Below are 21,619 nucleotides of genomic sequence, written 5' to 3'. Positions count from 1 at the left end.
TCTTCATGGAAGATATGAAGGAGAGAAATTAAGGAATGTTTACTGGAAAGTCACGCTGACAATTAGTTAGTGAATAGAGGAAATAACAATATCATAGGACTTACCATAACTAACGAAATGAGAGATTGACAAAATTGGCCTTTAATGATAATTAGTGATTAAATTAATAATATCTTCCAAATTAATATAGCCATTAGATATTGATCAGATCGGCTAATCCAATGGACAAAAAACGGTCTGTATTTCTTGATTTAAGGCCATACTTGTTTTGATTAAAAACCTATATATATATCAATACTACCAAACTAAGCCCTATAAATAAACCTTAATTATCATAAATACAGATTTGTCCGAGAAGGGAAACAAGCCCGATAAATAAACCCTAATTATCGTCAATACTGATCTGTCCGCCTCCCTCCTCCTTCCTCTCTAACCCTGAATCTCTCAACCTCAGACCTCTCCAACGCCGTCCATCCTCCAGCGGCCAGCTCTGACCCGGCTCCCCTCCACCCACGCTGTCGTCTCCAAGCTCCAGGCTCCAGCAGTCCAGTTTCACGCCACGCCTCCAGACCAGAAGAAGGTAAAACACTACTTGCACCTTCAATTGCACATCCGCACCGTTTGTTGTTCAATTTCTAATTCCCTAATTCTAATTTATCCCCTTTGTTCCAGCAGCCACCGATATGGGAAGGCGACGGAGCGGTGGCAGCACTGGAAAACTGCATTCCAACAATGACCGAATTCTCCGCCGCCACATTGAATCCGCTGGGAAAAGCTACTCGACCGTCGACGAGCTGGTGGACCACCTCCGCTCCTCCTACCCGCACTACTCCCGCCACAAGCTCCGGCCTTTCACGAAGCATGTGGAAAGAGTAATTGCGGTTCACGATATGGACCACTCAGACGACGGCGATACTCCAATCGCGATCAAACGAAGGAAGATAGACGATAAAGAGGAGAAGCTGCTTCAAATTGAAGCGGAGCACCTGAGGCGTCGGAGCGGCGACACGATCGACGGCTGCTCATTGTCCTCGTTGGCGTCGTCTTACTCTTCCGGAGGCGGCGGTTCTAATAATGAAGAGGCGTCGGAGGACGCCGTCTATGGGGAGAAGGTTGAGCCTGAGTTTGATTTGATGAAGTCGATGTTGAGGGAGGGTTTGCGTCGGAAATCGGAGAAACTTGGGGTGGAAAGAGTTAATAAGGAGTCTGTTGAGCTGGAAGTGGTGGATAACAAGGGTATGAAGGAGGTGAATTTGATGAATCAGCAATCTAAATTAGGTCATGATGTCAATAGCAATGATAGCAAAAATGTGAATAAAAATCAGAGCAATCACATTGGTGGAAAGGATGAGAATGTGATCACTGAGGCAATGTTTAAGGATTTAGGTGGTATTAGTGAAGTGATTGAGGAATTGAAGATAAGTGTCATCTTGTCGTTTTATCGGCCGCAGCTAGATCACCACATCGGGGTCAAGCCCATGGCTGGGATTTTATTGCATGGGCCGCCGGGTTGTGGGAAGACGAAGTTGGCTCATGCCATTGCCAATGAGACGGGAGTGCCATTTTACAAAATTGGTGCCACTGAATTGTTGTCCGGAGTTGCTGGTATGAAATCATGTTTACTTATGTTAAACTTTCAATTCTGTTTTTTATAGTGATGCATTGTTGCTATATTTAGGTTATTGTATTTGTATCGATTTTTCGTGTTTTAATCTCTCATCTGGTTATCGACTAATTCACTTAAGTTTAGAAATTCTGTTTTGTAGTATTATACTTCTTTATAATCTAGAATTAGTTCACTTTTCTTAAGTATCTGTTATGCAAAATCTTATTGTTGTTGACATGAATCTTTCTAGGTGAATCGGAAGGGAACATAAGAGAGTTGTTCCGAAAAGCATACAGGACAGCACCATCTATAGTATTCATTGATGAAATTGATGCAATTGCTTCAAAAAGGGATAACTTACAGAGGGAAACGGAGAAACGCATCGTGACACAATTGATGACTAGCATGGATGAATCACACGTGCCTGTACAACCTGCTGGCAATGATGTGAGCTCTGCAAGCTCTAATAGCAGACCAGGCTATGTACTTGTGATTGCAGCAACAAATAGACCAGATGCCATGGACCCTGCATTGAGGAGGCCTGGGCGATTTGATCTTGAAATTGCGTTAGGCGTTCCTAATGAAGCTGCCCGGATTGAAATACTCTCCATGCAAACAAGGAATCTTAGACTTGAAGGTGCTATAGATCTTCAGAAAATAGCTAGATTGACTCCAGGTTTTACTGGAGCAGATTTGACAGCAATAGCTCTCAAGGCTGGTATCCTTGCAAAGAAGAGAATTGCTTGCAAGAAAAGGGATGAGCTGTCCAAAGATCACAGCGAAGATTGGTTCAAGTTGCCGTGGTCAGATCAAGAAATGGAGAATCTCTATGTAACCATGGCTGATTTTGAGGTAGCTTGTTCTTATTTAATCACACACTGATGAAATAACAAATGCTTGGTTTTGTATAATCATTTTCAATGTGTTCTAAATGGCAGGAAGCTGCTAAAACGGTCCAACCTTCTTTGAGAAGAGAAGGATTTTCTGGCATACCGAATGTGAAGTGGGATGATGTTGGCGGCTTGCATTCTCTCAGAAAAGAGTTTGAACTTCATATAGTTAGACGTATAAAATTTCGTGAAGCTTATGAGGTAAATTTGTTTTATTTCGTAGTCCTACTTTATTCAGCCGCGTAAATTGAATTATGTGAGTGAAATTTGATTACTTTGATTGTTTCCTAATTGTCTTTTATTTTAGTAAATCATACTAGTTTGCAATTTTGTAAAACTTTTCCTACTTGCTGCAGACACTTGGGTTGGACTTAGCAACTTGCTTTTTGCTCTATGGCCCTCCTGGCTGCGGAAAGACGTTGATCGCCAAGGCTGTGGCTAATGAAGCGGGAGCCAATTTTATACACATTAAGGTTCTTTTAAGTTAATATGTACATAAATATAAATGGGAGAAAAATACTATTTTACTAAAATTTTGTTTTTATCAAGGGTCCTGAACTATTGAGTAAATATGTGGGTGAAACTGAGTTGGCAGTCCGCACAATTTTCACTCGAGCAAGGACATGTTCTCCATGCATAATTTTTTTCGACGAGGTACTCCCGTTCTCTTTAATTTTGTTTTTACTATTAGATGCAACATGTTTGATATAATGTTTCAATTACATCATATATTGTACAATTTTCTACTACAATTTTTGTTTCTAATGAAAAACAGAATGTTAACATTGGTAATTTTGTCAAAGATACTAAATTTTGAATCTGAAATATGGTGTAATTTACTACTCCGTGTATAATAATATGCATATGATATTGTGATCAACTATAAAAAAATTTTCGCACTGCATAACCAGAATGACCTCTATTGTATATAAAGCCTTTTTTTTAATTGTTTCCTTCCTTTGCTAGAGAGATCAACTTCTTTTTAAATATATATAAACTACACTTTGTCTTACTTTTCTGCTTATTGAATTTGGTAATTTCTCATCTCTGACTCTCTACATACTTTTTCCCACCAGGTGGATGCACTGACAACAAAGCGTGGTCGGGAAGGGGGATGGGTCGTTGAGCGACCCCTGACTCAGGTTAGCAAATAGTAGTGCTTAGTGCAAATTTTGTTCATTCCAAATATTCATCTAAAACAGATAATGTCTTCCGTTGCAGCTGCTGATAGAATTCGATGGCTCAGAACAGAGAAGGGATGTTTATGTAATTGGTGCTACAAATAGGTACTACATGGATTATCAAATTTCCTTTCTTCTAGAGAATTGACCCCTTCTGCCCTTATTTGACAATTCTTATATTGCTGAGTTATTGGCAGGCCTGAAATGATGGATGACGCAATGCTCCGACCAGGAAGGTTCGGAAAGCTTATGTATGTTCCCCTCCCTAGTCCAGACGAACGGGGAATGATCTTAAAAGCCCTTGCTCGGAATAAGCCAGTTGATGCCAATGTGGACCTCATGGCTCTGGGCAAGCACAGTCGATGTGACAAATTTAGTGGCGCTGATCTCTCCGCTCTGGTTAGCCCCTTTTTCCTTTTCTTCTACTTATTCTGTCCACAGAATCAATACTTGTTGCTAAATTTTGTCCCTTTTCTCCTAAACACAAGGAGTGTAATAGTTTGATGAGAGATAATTTTGACTCTGTTTTTCGCTTGAACCCAACATTAGATGGTTGAAGCTGCTACGGCTGTGCTAGAAGATCAACTATCATCAATGGATACAAGTAGTGGCGTACAATGGACGATCAAAGAGAACCATTTTATGAGCGCGTTGCAGAAAATCTCGCCGTCTGTGTCGGACGAGGTGCTTCTCATTAACTAGTACTACGTTTCTCCCAAAATTCTCGCTTGTGATGTTTATCTTGCCTCATGGTCACATATTTGTTTTTGGGTGCAGAAAATACAAGAATACAAGGCTTTTTTGGAAAAATTCAAGTCTCAATGAGACTACAGTTTTGACCCTTCAATCCTTTCCCTGAAGGGAAGTTTAGAGGAGACACCCTTCAATCCTTTCCCTGAAGGGAAGTTTAGAGGAGACACCCTTCAATCCTTTCCCTGAAGGGAAGTTTAGAGGAGACTCTTTTTGTAGCAGCAGAGATTTGGTGTAATTTTTAAAAAAAATTATTTTTGCATACATTTGGTGAAAAGATATATATATTTATAGTAAGGTTAAGTTGATGATGAGCCCCGGAGTTGTGGAACGGGAGTTTTATGTGAAATGTTTTGTTCTTTTGTTATGAAAAAGATCCTCATAACCTCAATGTGTCTTTTTATAAATTTGTTTACTCCCTTCTTTTCCCAAATTAGTTTTCTTTTGCCATTTAGTTTGTTTCAAGAAAAAGATCCTCACAAGCTCAATATGTTTTAATAAACGAACAACTAAAAGTTTAATTGTGAAGGAAGATATTCATACTTAGATGGATATCTTTTTAAGACCACCACTTGCAACACTAACAAATGAAGGCAATCCATGTGTAAATTCCATAATGGAAGAAGTGATGTGTTGCCTACAACGGATGATCTCTATCTCTGTGGTAGCCTCTGCATACTTCCTTTTCCGATTATTCGAAATTATATTGTAATGATCTACGACATCAGCATTATATGGCAGGCCAGATTAAATAATCATCTTTGCAACTTGCCAAACTTCTTATGCTTCAAACAGTAATCGAACGAAGCAAAAGTCTTGAATAAGTCTCTTTCAGTTGCACGACTTTTGCTGAAAATGTTGCATTATACTACTCCCTCCGTCCCCCATTAGCAGTCACAGTTTTACCGGGCACGGGTTTTAAGAAATATAAAGAAAAGTTGGTTGAAAAAGTTAGTGGAATGTGGGACCCACTTTTTTATATTGGTTTTATAATAAAATGTGAGTGAAGTGAGTTAGTGAAATGTGAGACCTACTACCATTTATGGTAAAAATGAAGTGTGACTCTTAATTGGGGACGGACCGAAATGGAAAAAAGTGACTTTTAATGGGGGACGGAGGGAGTATTATCTACAGGCTTTAGCATGGAAGAGCTGATGAGCATCCCTGCTGACAGTAAATAGACAATATCACAACGACATCACAGTCATTGTGATTGTCTTGGGGACGAACAAACGCACCTCGAAGGCGTCAACGTTGTGCCTATGAAACAGACCAACTTTTTGCAGCTTCTTAGCTTTAGATAAAGGTACGTGATAAACTCGGGCCGTAAATATATCTTCTTATAACGTTGCAAAAATCGCCTGTTTGTATGTGGATTGAATATCTTCATCTGCAAGGTGTAATGCCTTTGCCATTCTTTTGTGCTTCTTCCCTTTTTACCATCAAGAGTCAAGAAGTTGATTCTGAAGATTATTGAATTTGTGGGAGTACTTTTTTTATGGATGAAAATAGCATTTGGAGAAAGGTTGTACTAAAATTTAAAACGAAACTAAAATCGTTGTGTTTTATGCTCGATTTCTCATGTTGGTGCGACTTCTCAACGTATAAGGCTTTGCTGAAAATAAATATATTCCGAATAGCAATAATGAGCATATTGCCAAACAGAAACCTTGGCAATTGTGTGAATTTAACAGCAGATTTCAAATGAAAATGCCTAAATAATTTAAAATTTGCATAGAAGGAAATATATTAGCATCACTGTTAGTGATAGAGGGCTTAATGTCACGTGATGAAATTGAGAAGTGAGTTCAGACACATAAAAAATTGGGATGGCAAAAGAAGTCATCCCCAATAGTAAACGATGGAGGGAGAATTCTATCTACTCATGAATCATGACTGATGAGTTGCTTTACCCTCGTCTTTTGGTGAATCTTGATCGATACTCTTGTTGGCTTCCACGTCTCTCGTGCCTCCGAGCTCCTTTGGTTCTCCAAGATCATCCTGAGTTGAGAAAGATTTGAGCGAATGGAGTAGAGCATTTGCAAAAATCTCATATAAAAGCTAAATGAAGCCATGACATGTTGGCATAACATACTGACCCCTAGATTTTTTAGGCTGGCTGCAACGTCTTCCTGCTGCTGTTGGAGAGTAGTCCTCAGCTCTTGAAATTCCTTTGTGTATCAATCAAACAAGGATGTGATAAGTGCGTGTAATTTTACATGTAAGGCATAAGTATGAAGCGAAAGAGGGGAACTGACTGTTCGTAGCTGATCAACTTCAGTATTTAGTGACTTCTTAAGATCTGAGAGCTCCTGTAGGAAGACAGGGAATGTGTTAGTGGATCATATGTGAGGATTCAAGTATCAAATTCATCGAGTTTAGATGCAAATAAATTTTTTGATCACTATTGATTGTTACGTCCAGACAATTTTGCCGTTTCTGGCTGAGACAGCACACAACTCTTGTAACAGAAGCACACCAACAAAGTTCCAAACTTCTTATATGTGGTTCCTCCATTGTAGTACTACTGTTCATCCATAAAACTAATGTAAATTTGACAACCAGTCAAAAGGTTCAGATTGACGTCCAAGAGACTGAGTGAACCCAAAAAAATTGTTCAAGAGTTTAGCCAGAGTTTGGTTAATGATACTCAATGCGAATATGTATCACGAGTGTTACAAGAACATCATCCGGTTAAATAAATTCACAGACTTTCACATCACTCTCATGATCTCACCAGTTGCCATATTATCCTATTCTTGGACTAACATGAATCTGATATTAGCTCATTGCCATTGATTAATCATATATAAGGATGGCTTTCTTGTCTTGCATCCAAATCCCAGTTCATTGCTCACACTTTGATGGAATGATGGTATCAGATACATCACACTTGAGCTATAGTTTGTCTAATTACATCCTAAGCACTGGAAGGTAAAGACTTTTGTTAGTTACTTTGTAGTTTGACAATAAGATAAAAACTTATTCTTGACATCATCCAAATGCATGTAGCATAATGATTGTTTGCTAGCAACTCCATCCAAACTAACACATTCTGTTTCAAGTTACAAGAATAACCTAAGCCGACTATTTCCCACAGAGAACAGAAACACATTCCCACAATCTATGAGACTCGAGATCCGAGACTACAGGACAATAACTAATCAGAATGATAGGCTACATGTTACAAGGCATATCAACTCATCAAGTCATTCAATATCTCCGAAAGAATTTCCAATACTTACATCGCGGTAAACCTTAACTTGCGTATCCAGCTTCATTCTCCAGTTTTGGAGGTCCTAATTCATTGCAAGAAAGGAACAAATTGAACAAATTACTTAACTCAAAAGCAAGAAACAGAACACTATATACCATAAAATTCAGTTAACCAATTCCAAACCCTTCATTAGTTCAACTAGCCCTAGTTAATTTCTTCAAAACAGTAAATTAACAAGCCCTAGTTAATTTCACCATCGAAGCAAAACAAATAACTAAATAAAACCAGCAAACACCTGATTCAGTCAACAGAAAAGCTCAAAAAAAGCATCAAACAGTGAAAAATTGTGTAGAAAACCTGTTTAAGATTCTGTATTCTGCTGACAAGCTCCTGCCGGGATTCGGCCAATTCCTGCAATACCCAAATTCAAATTAAATATCCCTACTCAAACTCAAACACTATCTGAAACACGAAAAAAACATAGATTTGCAATCCTCACCGCTATCTTGGGATTCATCGGCGTCACATTCTCCTTTTTCTGAAAAATAAGGGCAAAAATCACAAACTAAAACAAACAAACGACTGAATGAATGAACAAACAAAGAAGATCGAATTGCTACGCCATACCTCGGAGAGAGGAGCTGGAGGAGGAACGGATTCCGGCAGTTCCATCGGAAAATCTGCAGCTAAATTGGAAGCGGATTTGGGGGTTTGGGTATTCAAAAAGGCTACAGCAATAATTGAGGCAATAGAAAACCCCACTGCCTTATAAAAATTGAATTTCGATTTCAAACTTAGGGCGGGCGAATTTATACTGCATGTGACGCAAATTAAATGGAAAGAATAGGTAAAATATTTTTTCAAATATCCTTTTTTTTTTTTTTTTTTACATCACGGTATTTAGGGTTTAGGGTTTAGGTTCATGTATATGTGATTGGGAAACGGGTATATACCCGATTAATACTAAAGTTCATATATTACGTAGTACTCTCTCCGTCCCAAGATAAGTGACCACACAATTTTCGGCACGAGATTTAAGGAAATGAGGTATTGTTAGTAAAGTGGAAAGTGAATAAGTAAGAGAGTTGCTCCCTCCGTCCCAGATAATTCGTCTCAGTTTTCCATTTCGGTCCGTCTCACATAATTTATCCCATTTCACTTTTATCATTTTTGATAGTGCACCCCATATTCCACTAACTCATTCCTACTCACATTTTATTATAAAACTAATATATAAAGGTAGGACCCATATTCCACTAACTTTTTCAACCCACTTTTCATTGCAATTCTTAAAACTCGTGCCCGGTCAAAGTGACCCGAATTATCCGGGACGGAGGGAGTAATAAAGTAGAGAGATAAAGTAAGAGAGAGAGTACCAAAAAAGGAATATGAGTCACTTATCTTGGAACAGAAGGAATACATGTGATAGGTTATCGGGTATATCATATGTAACTAATGCTTAATTACTCGAATTATTGAATTGTTATATTTATGTTTCACATTTTTAGTTCGTAAATGTTATATTGCCCGGTTAGTGCTAAATTACTGGATTTACTGCAATGCTAGCTAATGTGTGAACTGAATCATAATTTGTGCAAGTAATGTAGCAATCTTCAAAAATATCTCAAATAATGACTCAATCTTTTCAAGTGTAGCAGCACTAGCAAATAGTATATGAATTTTCAATATTTAATGATTAGAAAGTCGAAATTTGTACTATAGTTATGCTTTGGAATAACACATTTTTCACCTTTTGAAAGAAATTTAATTAACTTGGCACAATCTCAAAATTTTTAAATATTTTGAAATATTCAGATCATAAAATATAATATATCCCAACCTAATAATATGTAAAATTGGCCATATAATTTTCTATTTTGGAGTTGAAGAACCTTAAAATTTAAACACAAGAGATCACATATTATAAAGAGAAGATTACGTGTACACGTATTGACCTAGTGATAGAGTGATTAATGTTGGAAGCTTCAAATCCGAACCTACAAAGGTATTTTTCATCCTAGTCTTCAAAGGAACTCAATTCAATCATGATTAGGCAGCATTGAAGTATTACACAACAATTTTAGCCAAGTAATTACACTAAGCATAGGAATAATTATTCTTCAATTAAAAGCAAACCAAGCTAGCGTATTATAATGATCATTGCTAGTTGTTCGCAGCCATGATATATTACTCTTACCCATTATTCCTTAAACAATGGATTACGGCAGAGTCTAACTTCTAAGGAGTTGGTGATAGTGGATTTGGTAGACCTGTGGGTCTCGTGGTTTTTATCTCTTCACATTGAAGAGAGTTTTCCACGTAAAATCTTGGTGTTGATATTTTCATTATCGTTTCTCATTATCATATTATTGATTCGTCCACATTAGTTGCTATTATATTGTGCTCCTACCATATTCTTGCAATTGGGGAGGTTTATTTATCCGCTGCGCTTCAGAATTAGGTCATTCCTCCCAACAGAGTGGTATCAAGAGCCACGGTTGTGGTTATTTGATTTGCTTGAATTATGGAGGCAATTAATACTAGCAAGATGGTTTCCTTGAATGGAATGAATTATCACATTTGGAAGGGCAAGATGAAAGATTTTTTATTTGTGAGAAGTTTGCATCAACCTGTGTTCCTCTCTAAGAAGCCGCAGTCAAAGAATGATGAAGAATGAGCTTTTGAGCATGAACATGTGTGTGGTTATATCCGAATGTGGGTGGACGACAATGTTCGCAATCTTGTTGAAAATGAAAAAAATGCGAAGACACTCTGGAATACTCTTGAGAAGCTGTACGCCTCCAAGATAGGTAACAACAAACTTTATTTGCTGAAAGTTGATTAATTTGAGATACTTTGAAGGCTCGTCTATATCGAATCATGTGAACGAGTTTCAAGGAGTGTTAAATCAGTTGTCTAGTGTTGGTGTTACTTTTGAGGACGAGATACTTGGTTTATGGTTACTCAATACTTTGCCTGACTCTTGGGAGACATTTCGAGTCTCGCACACTAACTCTGCTCCTGAAGAAAAAATGTCATTTGATTATGCCAAGAATGGAATTCTCAATGAAGAGATTCGAAGGAAGACTCAGGGCACATCGTCGCAGAATGAAGTCTTGTTTACAGAGCAGAGGGGGAGAAATCCAAATAGAGGTCAAGGTAATAGTGGAAGGAGTAGAAGCAAGTCTAGATCGTCCAAATACAAGGATGTTGAGTGTCATTATTGCCACAAGCCAGGTCATATCAAGAAAAATTGTTGGTCTTTGAAGAACAAGGAGAATGAGAATAATAAGAATGTAGAGAAGTCTGAAGAAGATAGTATTGACCGTGTTGCTACTGCTACAAGTGATGATCTTGTCATTGTTTCTGATGATCATGATATCAATTTGGTCTCTTCTGATATATGTTGGATTGGTGACTCTGGTGCCGCAGTCCATGTTACTCTCAGAAGATAGTTTTTCAGCACGTACACCACAGGTGATTTTAGTCCTTTGAGGATGGGCGACAGTGGTCTTACTGAAGTTATTGGCATTGGAAATATTCATTTGAAAATGAAGAATGGTTCTACAATGCTACTTCGAGATGTCAGACATGCTCCAGATATTCGACTGAACTTGATTTCTATTGGGAGACTTGATAGTGATGGCCAGGGACGGAGCCAGGCATGGGCCAAGCCGCCTCTCCAGCGGGAGCTTGGCCGGTGCCGGTGCCCGTACTCCCGTTGCTGCCTGCGTCTACATCTTTTTTACAGAAAGAAAAAAGAAGGAAGGGTAAGGAGATCCTTACCGGTGAGGGAGAACGAAGACGAAAGGGGGAAAGTATGAGAGATTTAGAAAGTAATTATGACTAATTAATTTACAGCTGTGTGGTCCTCTATTGATTTACGTTTAATTTTCTGTTGTTTATTTTTGGAATACATTAGTACTATATAATAGTGGATATAATGATATTATTCTTTTTATTTTTGAATAATACTATATGCTAATTTTCTTGCATTTATAGTTTAATATTTAATTTATACGGAAAAAATTATTTTACATATGATATCTCCATAATAGCACAATTTATGCATATCTATGTCAATATATAGAGTAAAATATTACTAATAGTCATTTAAATAATAAAAATTTGGTCAAAATCTAGTTAATTTATTTGAAAATAGAATATAAAATCATGATTTTTTAATTTTTGGGAGACTACATATTTTTTATTTTTTCTTATTTTAATAAAATATGTTTTAAATATCACCAAAAGACAACATTTTGTAATCATAGGTGATGATGGTGAAAAAATTGAAGTTTACTATTTAATATTCTGATTTCAAATATTATGAAACTTACCAAAATCTTACTACTAAATTTTTAAATTTCAATGAATATTATCTCATATAAAAAAGATGAAATTTTTTTGTATTTGGAACTCAATATGTTTTTGTGTTTTCATCATTTTATAAAATTTTAAAATAAATAAAGAAAGTGGGAATAATAAAATATTGTTTTAAATATATATATATATATATATAGTATTTTTTAATATAATTTTAGCACCGGCTTTTTCAAAATTCTAGTTCCGTCCCTGGTGATGGCTATGGAAATAACTTTGTTGATGGAAAATTGGAGATCAGTAAGGGTCCCTGATATTGGCTAAAGGTTCGAAGTTGGAGGAAAATCTGTATATGTTGGAAGCTTCAATTTCAGATGACTCAGTGAATGTTGTTGGTAAACAATGTTCACCAGATTTGTGGCATAAGAGGTTGAGTCATATTAGTGGCAAGGGACTTGAAACTTTGGTGAAGAAGAATGTTCTTCCAGGTGTTCAAAGTTCTAGTTTTGAAAAGTGCTCTCATTGCCTTGAAGGGAAGCAGAATCGAGTATCTTTCAAAACTAATTCTCCTCACCGGCAACCAAATTTGTTGGATTTGGTTCACTCAGATGTTTGTGGTCCTTTGAAGGTAAAGACTAATGGTGGTGCATCTTATTTTGTGACATTTATTGATGATCACTCCAGCATTAGCAAGGCTCTCGGTCTTCTCCTTGGGCAGTCATTTACAACTCGTATCTAACTCCAATAGCCTACCACCCTCATCTGTAGCAGATTGTAAATAAGGAACCCCTTGCACCCCATATTGAAGATTGGATGAATCATGGCGTGTGACTCCTTGCACCCCATATTGAAGATTGGATGAATCATGACGTGTGACTATTGCGAGAGTGAATGCTGAGTTATGCCTATCATTATCGTACTTCCTATTATTCAGCCCTAAAACAAAGAGCTTGTCTAAACAGCCTTGAATGCCCAAACACGACTGTGGTGACAGCGTGTCCTTGCGCGGAGGGATTAACCGAGCATCGGCGTCGAGCCTTGTTGAATAATGAACCATACTTGCAATATCACTGACATGCAAATCCACATATACACAGGCAATTACCTCCTTAACATCCTCAATGGAATCCTCTCTGTCATTTTTCAACAAAAAAGAATCAATCCAGTTGCCTAACATTGTGCTATCCACCCTATCATGCTCCACATTATGTGTAGGTTTATGGCGTGCGAAAACAACATTACATGAATCATATATGTCTTATTATTGCCATAAATTGATAAAGTAAAAAAAGAAAGATGAAGAGAAAAGATAGTATAAATAGTTAAAGGAAAGCAAACTTCACATCATTAGCAGCGCAGCGTAATGGTGGTAAGTAAATAAAACAACATACATGCTTAATGTGTTATTCAATATTTAAAAAATTAGCAAGTCTATACTTTCAGAAACAGACTAATAAAGAAATAGTAGTTCATATTTTCAGAGACGGAGAGGGAGTAAAAGATAATCAAATGCATATGCTACAGAGATGCTTACATTCTACAACAAAATAATTCAAATCTAATGGTTATAGATAGACAAATTGCAACTCATAAGAAATTAACAATAAGCCCAAAACAAACAATATGTATGTCATGTTGTCTCAAGGTCAAAACTGCAATATCTTACCAATGTTTTTAAGTTGAAAATCACACGAATTCAGATGTCTCAACAAATAATAATGGACAACAACATATAAATATGTGGTAATAAGAAACACTCAACACTTGATTTCCTTCAAGCCATGGGCGAAGTACAAAAATGTTGGATCGGTAGCACCTTCCTTGTAGTATGCAAACACCATAGAGCTATCGTCGTGCATGCTCTCTCCGAAAAAGCTAACACCACAGAAAAATACTACATTCATCATTCTATAAAAACTATGCAAAAACATTGTAACCTTAATCATAAATGTAGACATATGATGAGTGTGTGTGTATAGTAGGTATGTATACAGGCATAAAAATGTATTATAATCCAACAATTGCAATTATTTAAGGAAATGAGAGAGAATTCATACAATTGAAGGTCTTTGAGTTTAGAGACCAGATAGTTGGTTGCACCCTCGATCGACTTTTTGAACTACTCTTGCTTCTCTGCATCGAGCTTAGGGGTCAATATTTTGATGTACTTCTTGATATACCCAATAAACTGCTTCTTGTCAAATGGCGGTTGCTCCTGTAGAAAAAATAGGGTCAGACCACGAAATCCGACAAAACCATAATGAGTACGGAGAACAAAACAAACCTGCAGCCTGAAGGTGTCAACAATGTCAACGACTTTGACAGCTTGGTCATCAACTCCTTCGTCCTCACCGGCACCTTCGGCTGAGGGGTTGACGCCAATGTCGACATCAACAGCTCCAGTAACTACCCACTGTGTATAAGAAAATGCACATCAGAATGAAAATTGAAACATATAGATCAAACAAGAAAAGCAAGAGATCAATCACAGAAAGTTAATGAGTCAAACCTTTCCCTCGACTTCCCACAGACAACCATTCTCAATTTCCTTGTACGTGAACGAGTCAGAGAGGAGTTCGTCACCTACAAATAACATAGCCCAATTAACAACCAAAGACATATGCAAGGCAAATTCATATAACACTCAAACAAGTATAAGCTTAACAATTAGCCTAAGTAAAATACATGGTTAAGTAAAATAAAACTTAAACACAGAATGATAGCAGTAACAATAGCAAACCTCAATCACTGAAACTCTTGAATTGCCTATTCCTAAATCTGAATTGTAGCATTAACCCAAATATTTCATTTACAAAGCACAATCAAGATCACAAGTAATAAATAGGCCAAGATATGGAAGGCAAATTCTTCAAAAGTTAGACTTATGTTAGTAAAATAAATCTTAAAAATCAGTAACAGTAGCAAAAACCAATCTTTAAAACTCTTGATTCATCGAATCCTAAATCTGAATGATAGCATTAGCCCAAATAATTGATTTACAAAGCACAATCAAGCTCAAATCTACCGTAACAGAAAGGTATAATATTTAGTTTAAACCTTAATCCATAACCCAAAAACCAGCGAAAAAGAGGGCATCGAGCGGCAATATTCAGTTAAATTAGAAACACATCTATCGCCCAACAATAAACTGATTATGAAAATCAATAACAGCTGAAAAACAGATCTAGACATGACCACGGAAAACCGTAACACTATTAGCAAATTCAAGTTCAAAATAAAAATAATGCATCTGTATAGATAGAAAACAATATGACAAAATTACCTGTGAGCAAATCTTGATAGACCAACATGATTTCAAGACTTTGAGATCTCAATCAATCAATCCGTAAGCCCACTAATGAGGATAGATTTTTCATCTTGATGATAAAATTTAAAATTATTTTTAGGATATAAGGGAGCCTAAGCTAACTTCATCAAGGGTCATTTTGACATACCTAGTTTATAACAGAAGCATTTTTCAAAATAGTTAATTTAGGAATGATATTCTCACACATAATGTAAAAAGATTCGCTACTTCAATACAAGGGATACCAAGTAAGAGTATTAACTTCCTATCGCTCAGAAGATCATAAAGTTTTCCTCCATATATTTCAAAATAGCTCAGCCACAGCTTGAATCTTTGATTGCGATAAACTGGCTGGTGCAGCAATCTCACAAGGTCTTCTGCAGCTCGAAGAGGTAACGGCTGCATAGTGAATGTCTTGCCACTTCCTGGTAAAATGGGGGACATAATTTTTATCTACCAGCATTTATAAGAGCTCTTACAGAAACAGATACTACAACAAAGCAGACATAAATAGATTCAGAGAGTTCATTTTTTCTAAAATTGGAAAGCAAGCTAAAGTAAAATGGCTTGTAGAAAAAGATGTTCCAAAGTGCTCCTCAGATTAGCTTTGCAATAACAAATACTCCTAGTGTCTCCTTCTATCATGAAATTATTTCATGACTATAGATTTTAAACATGTGCTTGGTTTCAACTTTCGTTTGGTGTGCATGTTCTCAAATCTCTTCTGTCATCTTACTCTACCTTACAAGTTCCAATCATCATAGATATTCAAATATATACAAATGATTGCATACATCAATTATTAGAAGCATAAATAATATAGTTAATATTCCATTCGTTATCTTAATACACACACATAGAAACCTTCACTAAGAATTATCTTAATGTCGTAGAGTGTATAAAATTGCAACAAGAGCTTGTCGCCAAATGGCCGGCTAGAGAATACAAAATCTAAGGATAATATAATAGTCTGGAATTGGTTCGTCCAAGCATAGTTCTTATGATTATACATAACAACATTCTTTCCGGCCCACTAAAAATCCTGACATTTGATCATAAACAGCAAAATTAACAGCTGGGGTTGTTGGACTTTGTACAGTTAATAATGATGAAACAAAGGCAAGACTAGATTACATTTAAGTGAACGTCACATTACATCTGGGAACCTACACATACACCAATTATCAACGGTGTTCAATTTCATACAAAAAACCATTTCCCATGATCAATTATCTTTCAGATGCGTCAATAATGATGCAATATTACGAAAAGCACCTATTACATTATCTCCTAAAGATGATATAGTTTAATATGATTTGATATGGTCTTATATACAGCAGTACAATAATATAGCATGTTTGACATGAAAACATATAACTAAGCTAGACTGCATCGAGATGAATGTCTAAACACTGTGCAAATGGATAAAACAATGGTACTATACTAGTCAATCACACAATAGGTTCAGCAGGTTAAATAGGTGCATTGCTAGGTCAGTGAGAATATTCGCACCTGTTTGACCATATGCAAAACATGTTGCTTTGGTACGTTGAAAAATGATAGGAATTATGGGCTCGACAGTCTTGCGGTATACCTGCTTACACATGTAAAAAGAACCTTAGTGCATGTAAACAATTTTCATCCCAATTTTGACCAAGAGTTTACATCCAAGAACATATTATTACCTCATCATTTGACACTTACTCATCCAGGACAGCATCAAAACAAAACTCGTGCTTCTCTACATATGCAGTCAGGTCAACCTTTATAGTAACTCTCAAAAGTGAGTTCCCAATCTCAGAAAAGAAAAAATAAATAAAAAACAATAAACCCAGGATACTAACTAACCAGCATCAATAATAATAATGTTTTTAGATGCCAAAAACATATCCAAACCTTTAACTGTGGGTTCATGGACTGTTAAATAGGCATCATCATACACAGCCACAACATCATCCTCTTTACGTGCAAGTTCCTTCTTGTTTAATGGCCTCTTACGAACCTAAAATCAAAAGAAAGTAACACATTTACTTTGTACTTGATTATCAGTAAAGTTATTGCACCATATAAGCACAATTGAAGGTAATTTAAATCAACCAGGGAAACTAATCATACCACAACTTTAATCTTAGCCACATTATTTTCTCTTGTGCTCAACTCTTTTTCATTAAAAGACCCGACAGGGGCTTCTGCATCCATCTGTCCCCTTTGCTGCCTGTTGCTTACCCCAACAATATCAGTTTCAAAGGCTTTGGTCACAGCAGGCATGAAAGGAGATGACTCAAATGGATCTGAGATAGCATGCTGAAAATAAACAAATGTAAGTGTTCACTATTAAGTAGATATATTTAGATACAACTGGAAGAATAGAATTTCCAATGTCAATAGTAAGTGTAGCATACATCAGATAAGAGCTCAGTGTCATCCATAGAATGTAAGTCCAAAAGTCCAGCTCCAAAATCCCCCCTGAACTCAGGGGCGTAATAACCCTCTGTTGGAGTAAATGCACCTGAACTCTGGGCAGTTGGGGTCGGGATATGAGGCTCTGACACATTTTCACCATTGAAATTGAGATTCCTCATTAATTTGAAGAGCCTCTGTTTCTCTTCTGCAGATTGCGGTCCATAGCCCTTCATACACCAACAGGCCTCTCAATTAATATAAACACACCCAATACAGACAGAGTGATATATAACACAATCCCAGAGGCATCCTTAACAGGATATGGAGTGGTGGTGGTACCATATGGTTTTAGTCCACACTCAATGGTGTAAGAAAAATGAAATTCATTCAAAATTCTATAAACTAACTTAAGCAAACGGTGCCACTAATCCGAATCCCAACAAAAGCAACGGATGCCGAAGCTCCTCATTTCCACATCCACGCACTTATGCGACAAAAACCATAGCTAAATCATTAATAAGCAAACATTTTCAAAGAACTAATCTTCACCTGCATCAGGAGGTTAGGGAGCAGGCGGTTATCGACTGCATTGGACGACATCGGAGAGGCCAGATGCTGCAATCCAGCAGATTGCAGCCAGTGCGCCATCACAGCATCCCCCGCATCTCCACCGGACACCCCTGGCCCTGCATTGTCATAGAGAGTGGCGCATTGTCATAGAGAGTGGTGGCCGCAGCCGCGCTGCTCTGCTGCATCTGGCCAGCACCGTGGCGCATCGATCTCTTTTGGGGAGCCAATTTCAAGATCTAGTTTTTCACACTTCAAGCAAACAAACACCACAAAATTCCAGAAATCAATAACAATTCGATGCTCCAACCACCAAATCATCATCGAGAAATCGAATTCAACAAAAAAAAAAACAGCTCAAAATTCAGAAACCGTACGAAGAGGGGAGAAATCGGAACAAAAGGCAACGCACTCCGCCACCGAAATCAGCAATCCAATACCAATTCCCTTAATTCACTCACAAATTTCTCGAATTCCTAATGATATCCTACATAGATCATCGCAGAAACAAAAATTAATCGCATTTCAATCAGAATTACATCAAATTCAAGCAATGCTATGGCAAAAAAACAAATCCGTAGCATCCTACCTGAAACAAAATCAATAGAACATGAAATGCAGACAGATGTGAGATTTTTTGTATTGAAAAACAGAAACACGAGCAATTTGGGTCGAAATTTTGTGCAGATTTCAGAGATTGCTTGAGAGAGTGGAAGGGAGGGTCAGATATATGATGATTATATATATGTATAGCTACATTGATATGTATTTGCAATAGCTTTTTTGGCGAATAAATTATTCATCATTGCATTTTATGGATTTTAATATACGCAGATATACGTATATGAGTTTGTATGTATACATTTGTACCTGCAAAAAAGTGTATCTCACAAAAATGTGTGGTGATTTTTTTCGAAATAAAGTAGTAGTACTACTATTATTAATAAACGGCTCATTTTGGAAGTTAATTATCGGACATTTTATGCCCTTGACGTATAGGTATTAGACATGAATTTTAAAAATGTAATATGATGTGTCTTCAATATTTATTGGTTTTATAATACTAATATGTGAGTGAAATGGTTTAGGGACGTGTATGGTTATTTTACGACGTGATAGTGTATATACCTCAAAATGATAATATCAAACATTTAATGACTGTTGGAGAGAGTATATATATAGTACTCTCTTCGTCCCAAAAAAATTGAGTCGTTTTCCTTTTTAGTCTATCTCAACAAAGTTGAGTCATTTCTTTTTTTAACAAAAGACAAAACATTCAATTACTCTTTTTTTCATCATTTACTTTACTCTCTCTTAGAGCATGTCCAACGGCGGACGTCGCGGTAGGACGTCACGGAAGTCCGACCGGACATCCGCCATAGTGAAGAAAAAGGTAGGACACGCCCGTCCCGTGCGCCCGTCGGATGGGCTCGGACGTCCGCCGCTGTGGCGTAGGTCGGACGTCCCGATTTTTATTTTTATTTAAAAAAAAAAACTCTATAAATATGGCTCGTTTAACTTCATTTCATTCACACCACTTGTGTGGACAAGTTTTTCTTTCTAAAATCTACAAATTTCATTTTTTATGGAGTACAATAGGAACTCCCCCAATACGAGCGGAGGAAACACACCCACGTTTCCCGCCGGAACGGAAGGAAACTTTAATGAGGGGATGAATCCCCAAATGGCAGGGATGGCGGGGATCTCCCCAAATGTTCTTAAATATGTACAATTGGATGAGTCAGATAGGTGGGATGATGCCAGGGGCAGCGGGGATGGGGAGTACGCCGCCAAATATGGCGGGGGTGGGTGGGTCGATGCAGCACAGGAGCCCTCAGACACCTAGGGAATCTGTCTATCGCTCATATATAGATTTGTTGGCCGATGATTCCCCTAGTAGTTTCCGAAGACTCAGTACGCTGGCATCGAGACTTTCTCCTTTGAGCAGTTGGGGCAGGAGTTGGGCTATCGCCGATCCGTGAGACTCCCGATGAGGCGGAGCCTGCTTTAAGGGGCAGGGGCAAAGGCAAGGGCAAGGCCAGAGGTGGGGTAAGGGCAAGGGCAACTGGAAAGCCCCGAGCTCTTCCTCGCAAACGGGGGCAGAGGAGGAGGGTGAGAAGAGGTCGATCTGGACCGTGTGGGAAAACGCCGCGCTTGCGAAGGCCTGGATCGGTGTAGTCGAGGATCCCTATATCGGAGCGAACCAGTATATTGACCGATTGTGGAAGCGCATTAGTGAGACCTACCTAACACACAAACCGACTGGGGCGAGGCCTCACACTTCCAAGCAATGCCGGAAACAGTGGGATCGGTTTAGGCCTAAGCTCAGTTGTTTTGCCGCCCTCTACCAAAACAACCTGCGCTTGGCGACCAGCGGCATGTCTGAGGAGGATGTGAAGAACCGGGCCTTGGCCCAGTATCCCGACAAAGAACTGAAGTTCAAAGAGTTTGACCAATGGGAGGCCTTTCTCGTGGTCAGTGATTCGCAAAAGTTTGGTACGGGTGTCGACTCGGGTTGGATGCGGACGAAGATCAACTCTTCCGGTGAGTACAACAGCAGTGTTGGTTCGCACGAGCTCCCCGAAACCGAGGAAGTGGTCCCACTACCACGATCAGACTCCCGCCGTCGCCGTCGCCCGATGGGGCAAAAGGCTGCTCAACAGACTTTATTGTTTTAGTTGTGAAGTATATAATATGAACTTTATTCTTTTTGTGTATAATTTATATTTTGCTATTCTTAGTATAGAAATATCAAATATTTTTTAATGGTTTATTTATTAGTTAAGTTGTCATTGATCTTACTTGTTGCCACTGCATCAGTAGAAAGAACATTTTCAGCATTGAAGATCATAAAGACTTCTCTACGTAATAGCATGAGAGACCAACTATTGAATGATTGCTTAGTTCCTTACATAGAAAAAGATGTGTTTGATAAAGTTAATTACTAATAAAACTATTATGCACCGATTCCAGAAGATGAAGAATAGAAGACAAATGTTACAACGTGATTACATTTAACTTTTACATTTTGAACCTTATAATTTAATTTATTATTTTTTTTAAAGTTTAATTTTGAACCCCCATGATAAAATTTCTGGCTCCGCCATTACATGCATATCTATACAGTATATTTTTGATCATTCGCTTCATGAATAAATTTCTTATAGTGCATTTTTTCTCTTTATTATACAGTATATATACAAAAATTCTACAGTAATTCTTATTCTGTAAATTAATTTATGTGGACAATTGAGAGACTGACAACTCAAGTTGGACAAGCCCAAGCCCAAGCCCAAGCCCACTTGGAACCCAAACCCTAGGTCTTGTCTCGATTGTATCCGCCTCACCCCCTTTGTTAGGGATTTGTTAAAGACA

At 37.7% G+C, this 21,619-nt stretch overlaps 2 protein-coding genes and 1 pseudogene across 4 annotated transcripts; 1 reads left to right on the top strand and 2 right to left on the bottom strand.

Moving 5' to 3' along the window:
* Positions 1 to 340: 340 nt before the first annotated feature.
* On the top strand, positions 341 to 4,818 carry LOC148933099 (cell division control protein 48 homolog C-like). Of its 3 annotated transcripts, XR_016130599.1 has the most exons (12): positions 341 to 580; positions 676 to 1,605; positions 1,857 to 2,458; positions 2,545 to 2,697; positions 2,853 to 2,969; positions 3,046 to 3,150; positions 3,573 to 3,638; positions 3,718 to 3,782; positions 3,875 to 4,076; positions 4,227 to 4,361; positions 4,455 to 4,555; positions 4,636 to 4,818. XR_016130599.1 is itself a non-coding variant. In XM_089058799.1 (11 exons), exons 2-11 carry the CDS (start codon positions 684 to 686, stop codon positions 4,500 to 4,502), a joined length of 2,415 nt encoding a protein of 804 aa, XP_088914925.1. In that variant the 5' UTR covers positions 341 to 580; positions 676 to 683; the 3' UTR covers positions 4,503 to 4,818. The 3 variants fall into 3 exon arrangements, 2 of the variants coding, with proteins under 2 accessions (XP_088914925.1, XP_088914927.1); XM_089058799.1 differs by having other exon boundaries at positions 4,455 to 4,818; XM_089058801.1 differs by having other exon boundaries at positions 673 to 1,605; positions 4,455 to 4,818.
* A 1,328-nt stretch (positions 4,819 to 6,146) lies between these two features.
* On the bottom strand, positions 6,147 to 8,428 carry LOC148933098 (uncharacterized). Its single transcript, XM_089058902.1, has 7 exons — positions 8,272 to 8,428; positions 8,144 to 8,182; positions 8,002 to 8,055; positions 7,673 to 7,726; positions 6,686 to 6,739; positions 6,527 to 6,598; positions 6,147 to 6,428 (listed from the first exon to the last, which is right to left on the bottom strand). The coding sequence occupies exons 1-7, from the start codon at positions 8,314 to 8,316 to the stop codon at positions 6,318 to 6,320; spliced, it is 429 nt and encodes a 142-aa protein (XP_088915028.1). The 5' UTR covers positions 8,317 to 8,428; the 3' UTR covers positions 6,147 to 6,317.
* A 5,885-nt stretch (positions 8,429 to 14,313) lies between these two features.
* Positions 14,314 to 19,022, bottom strand: LOC148933097 (kinesin-like protein KIN-13A; annotated as a pseudogene).
* Between the last annotated feature and the right edge of the window lie 2,597 nt (positions 19,023 to 21,619).

Source organism: Salvia hispanica, chromosome 1 (genome assembly GCF_029641045.1).
Source record: "Salvia hispanica isolate PSC_SH4W2 chromosome 1, Shi_PSC_v1, whole genome shotgun sequence".
In the NCBI taxonomy this organism is placed as follows: Eukaryota; Viridiplantae; Streptophyta; class Magnoliopsida; order Lamiales; family Lamiaceae; genus Salvia; species Salvia hispanica.
This window is presented reverse-complemented; position numbering and strand designations above follow the sequence as displayed.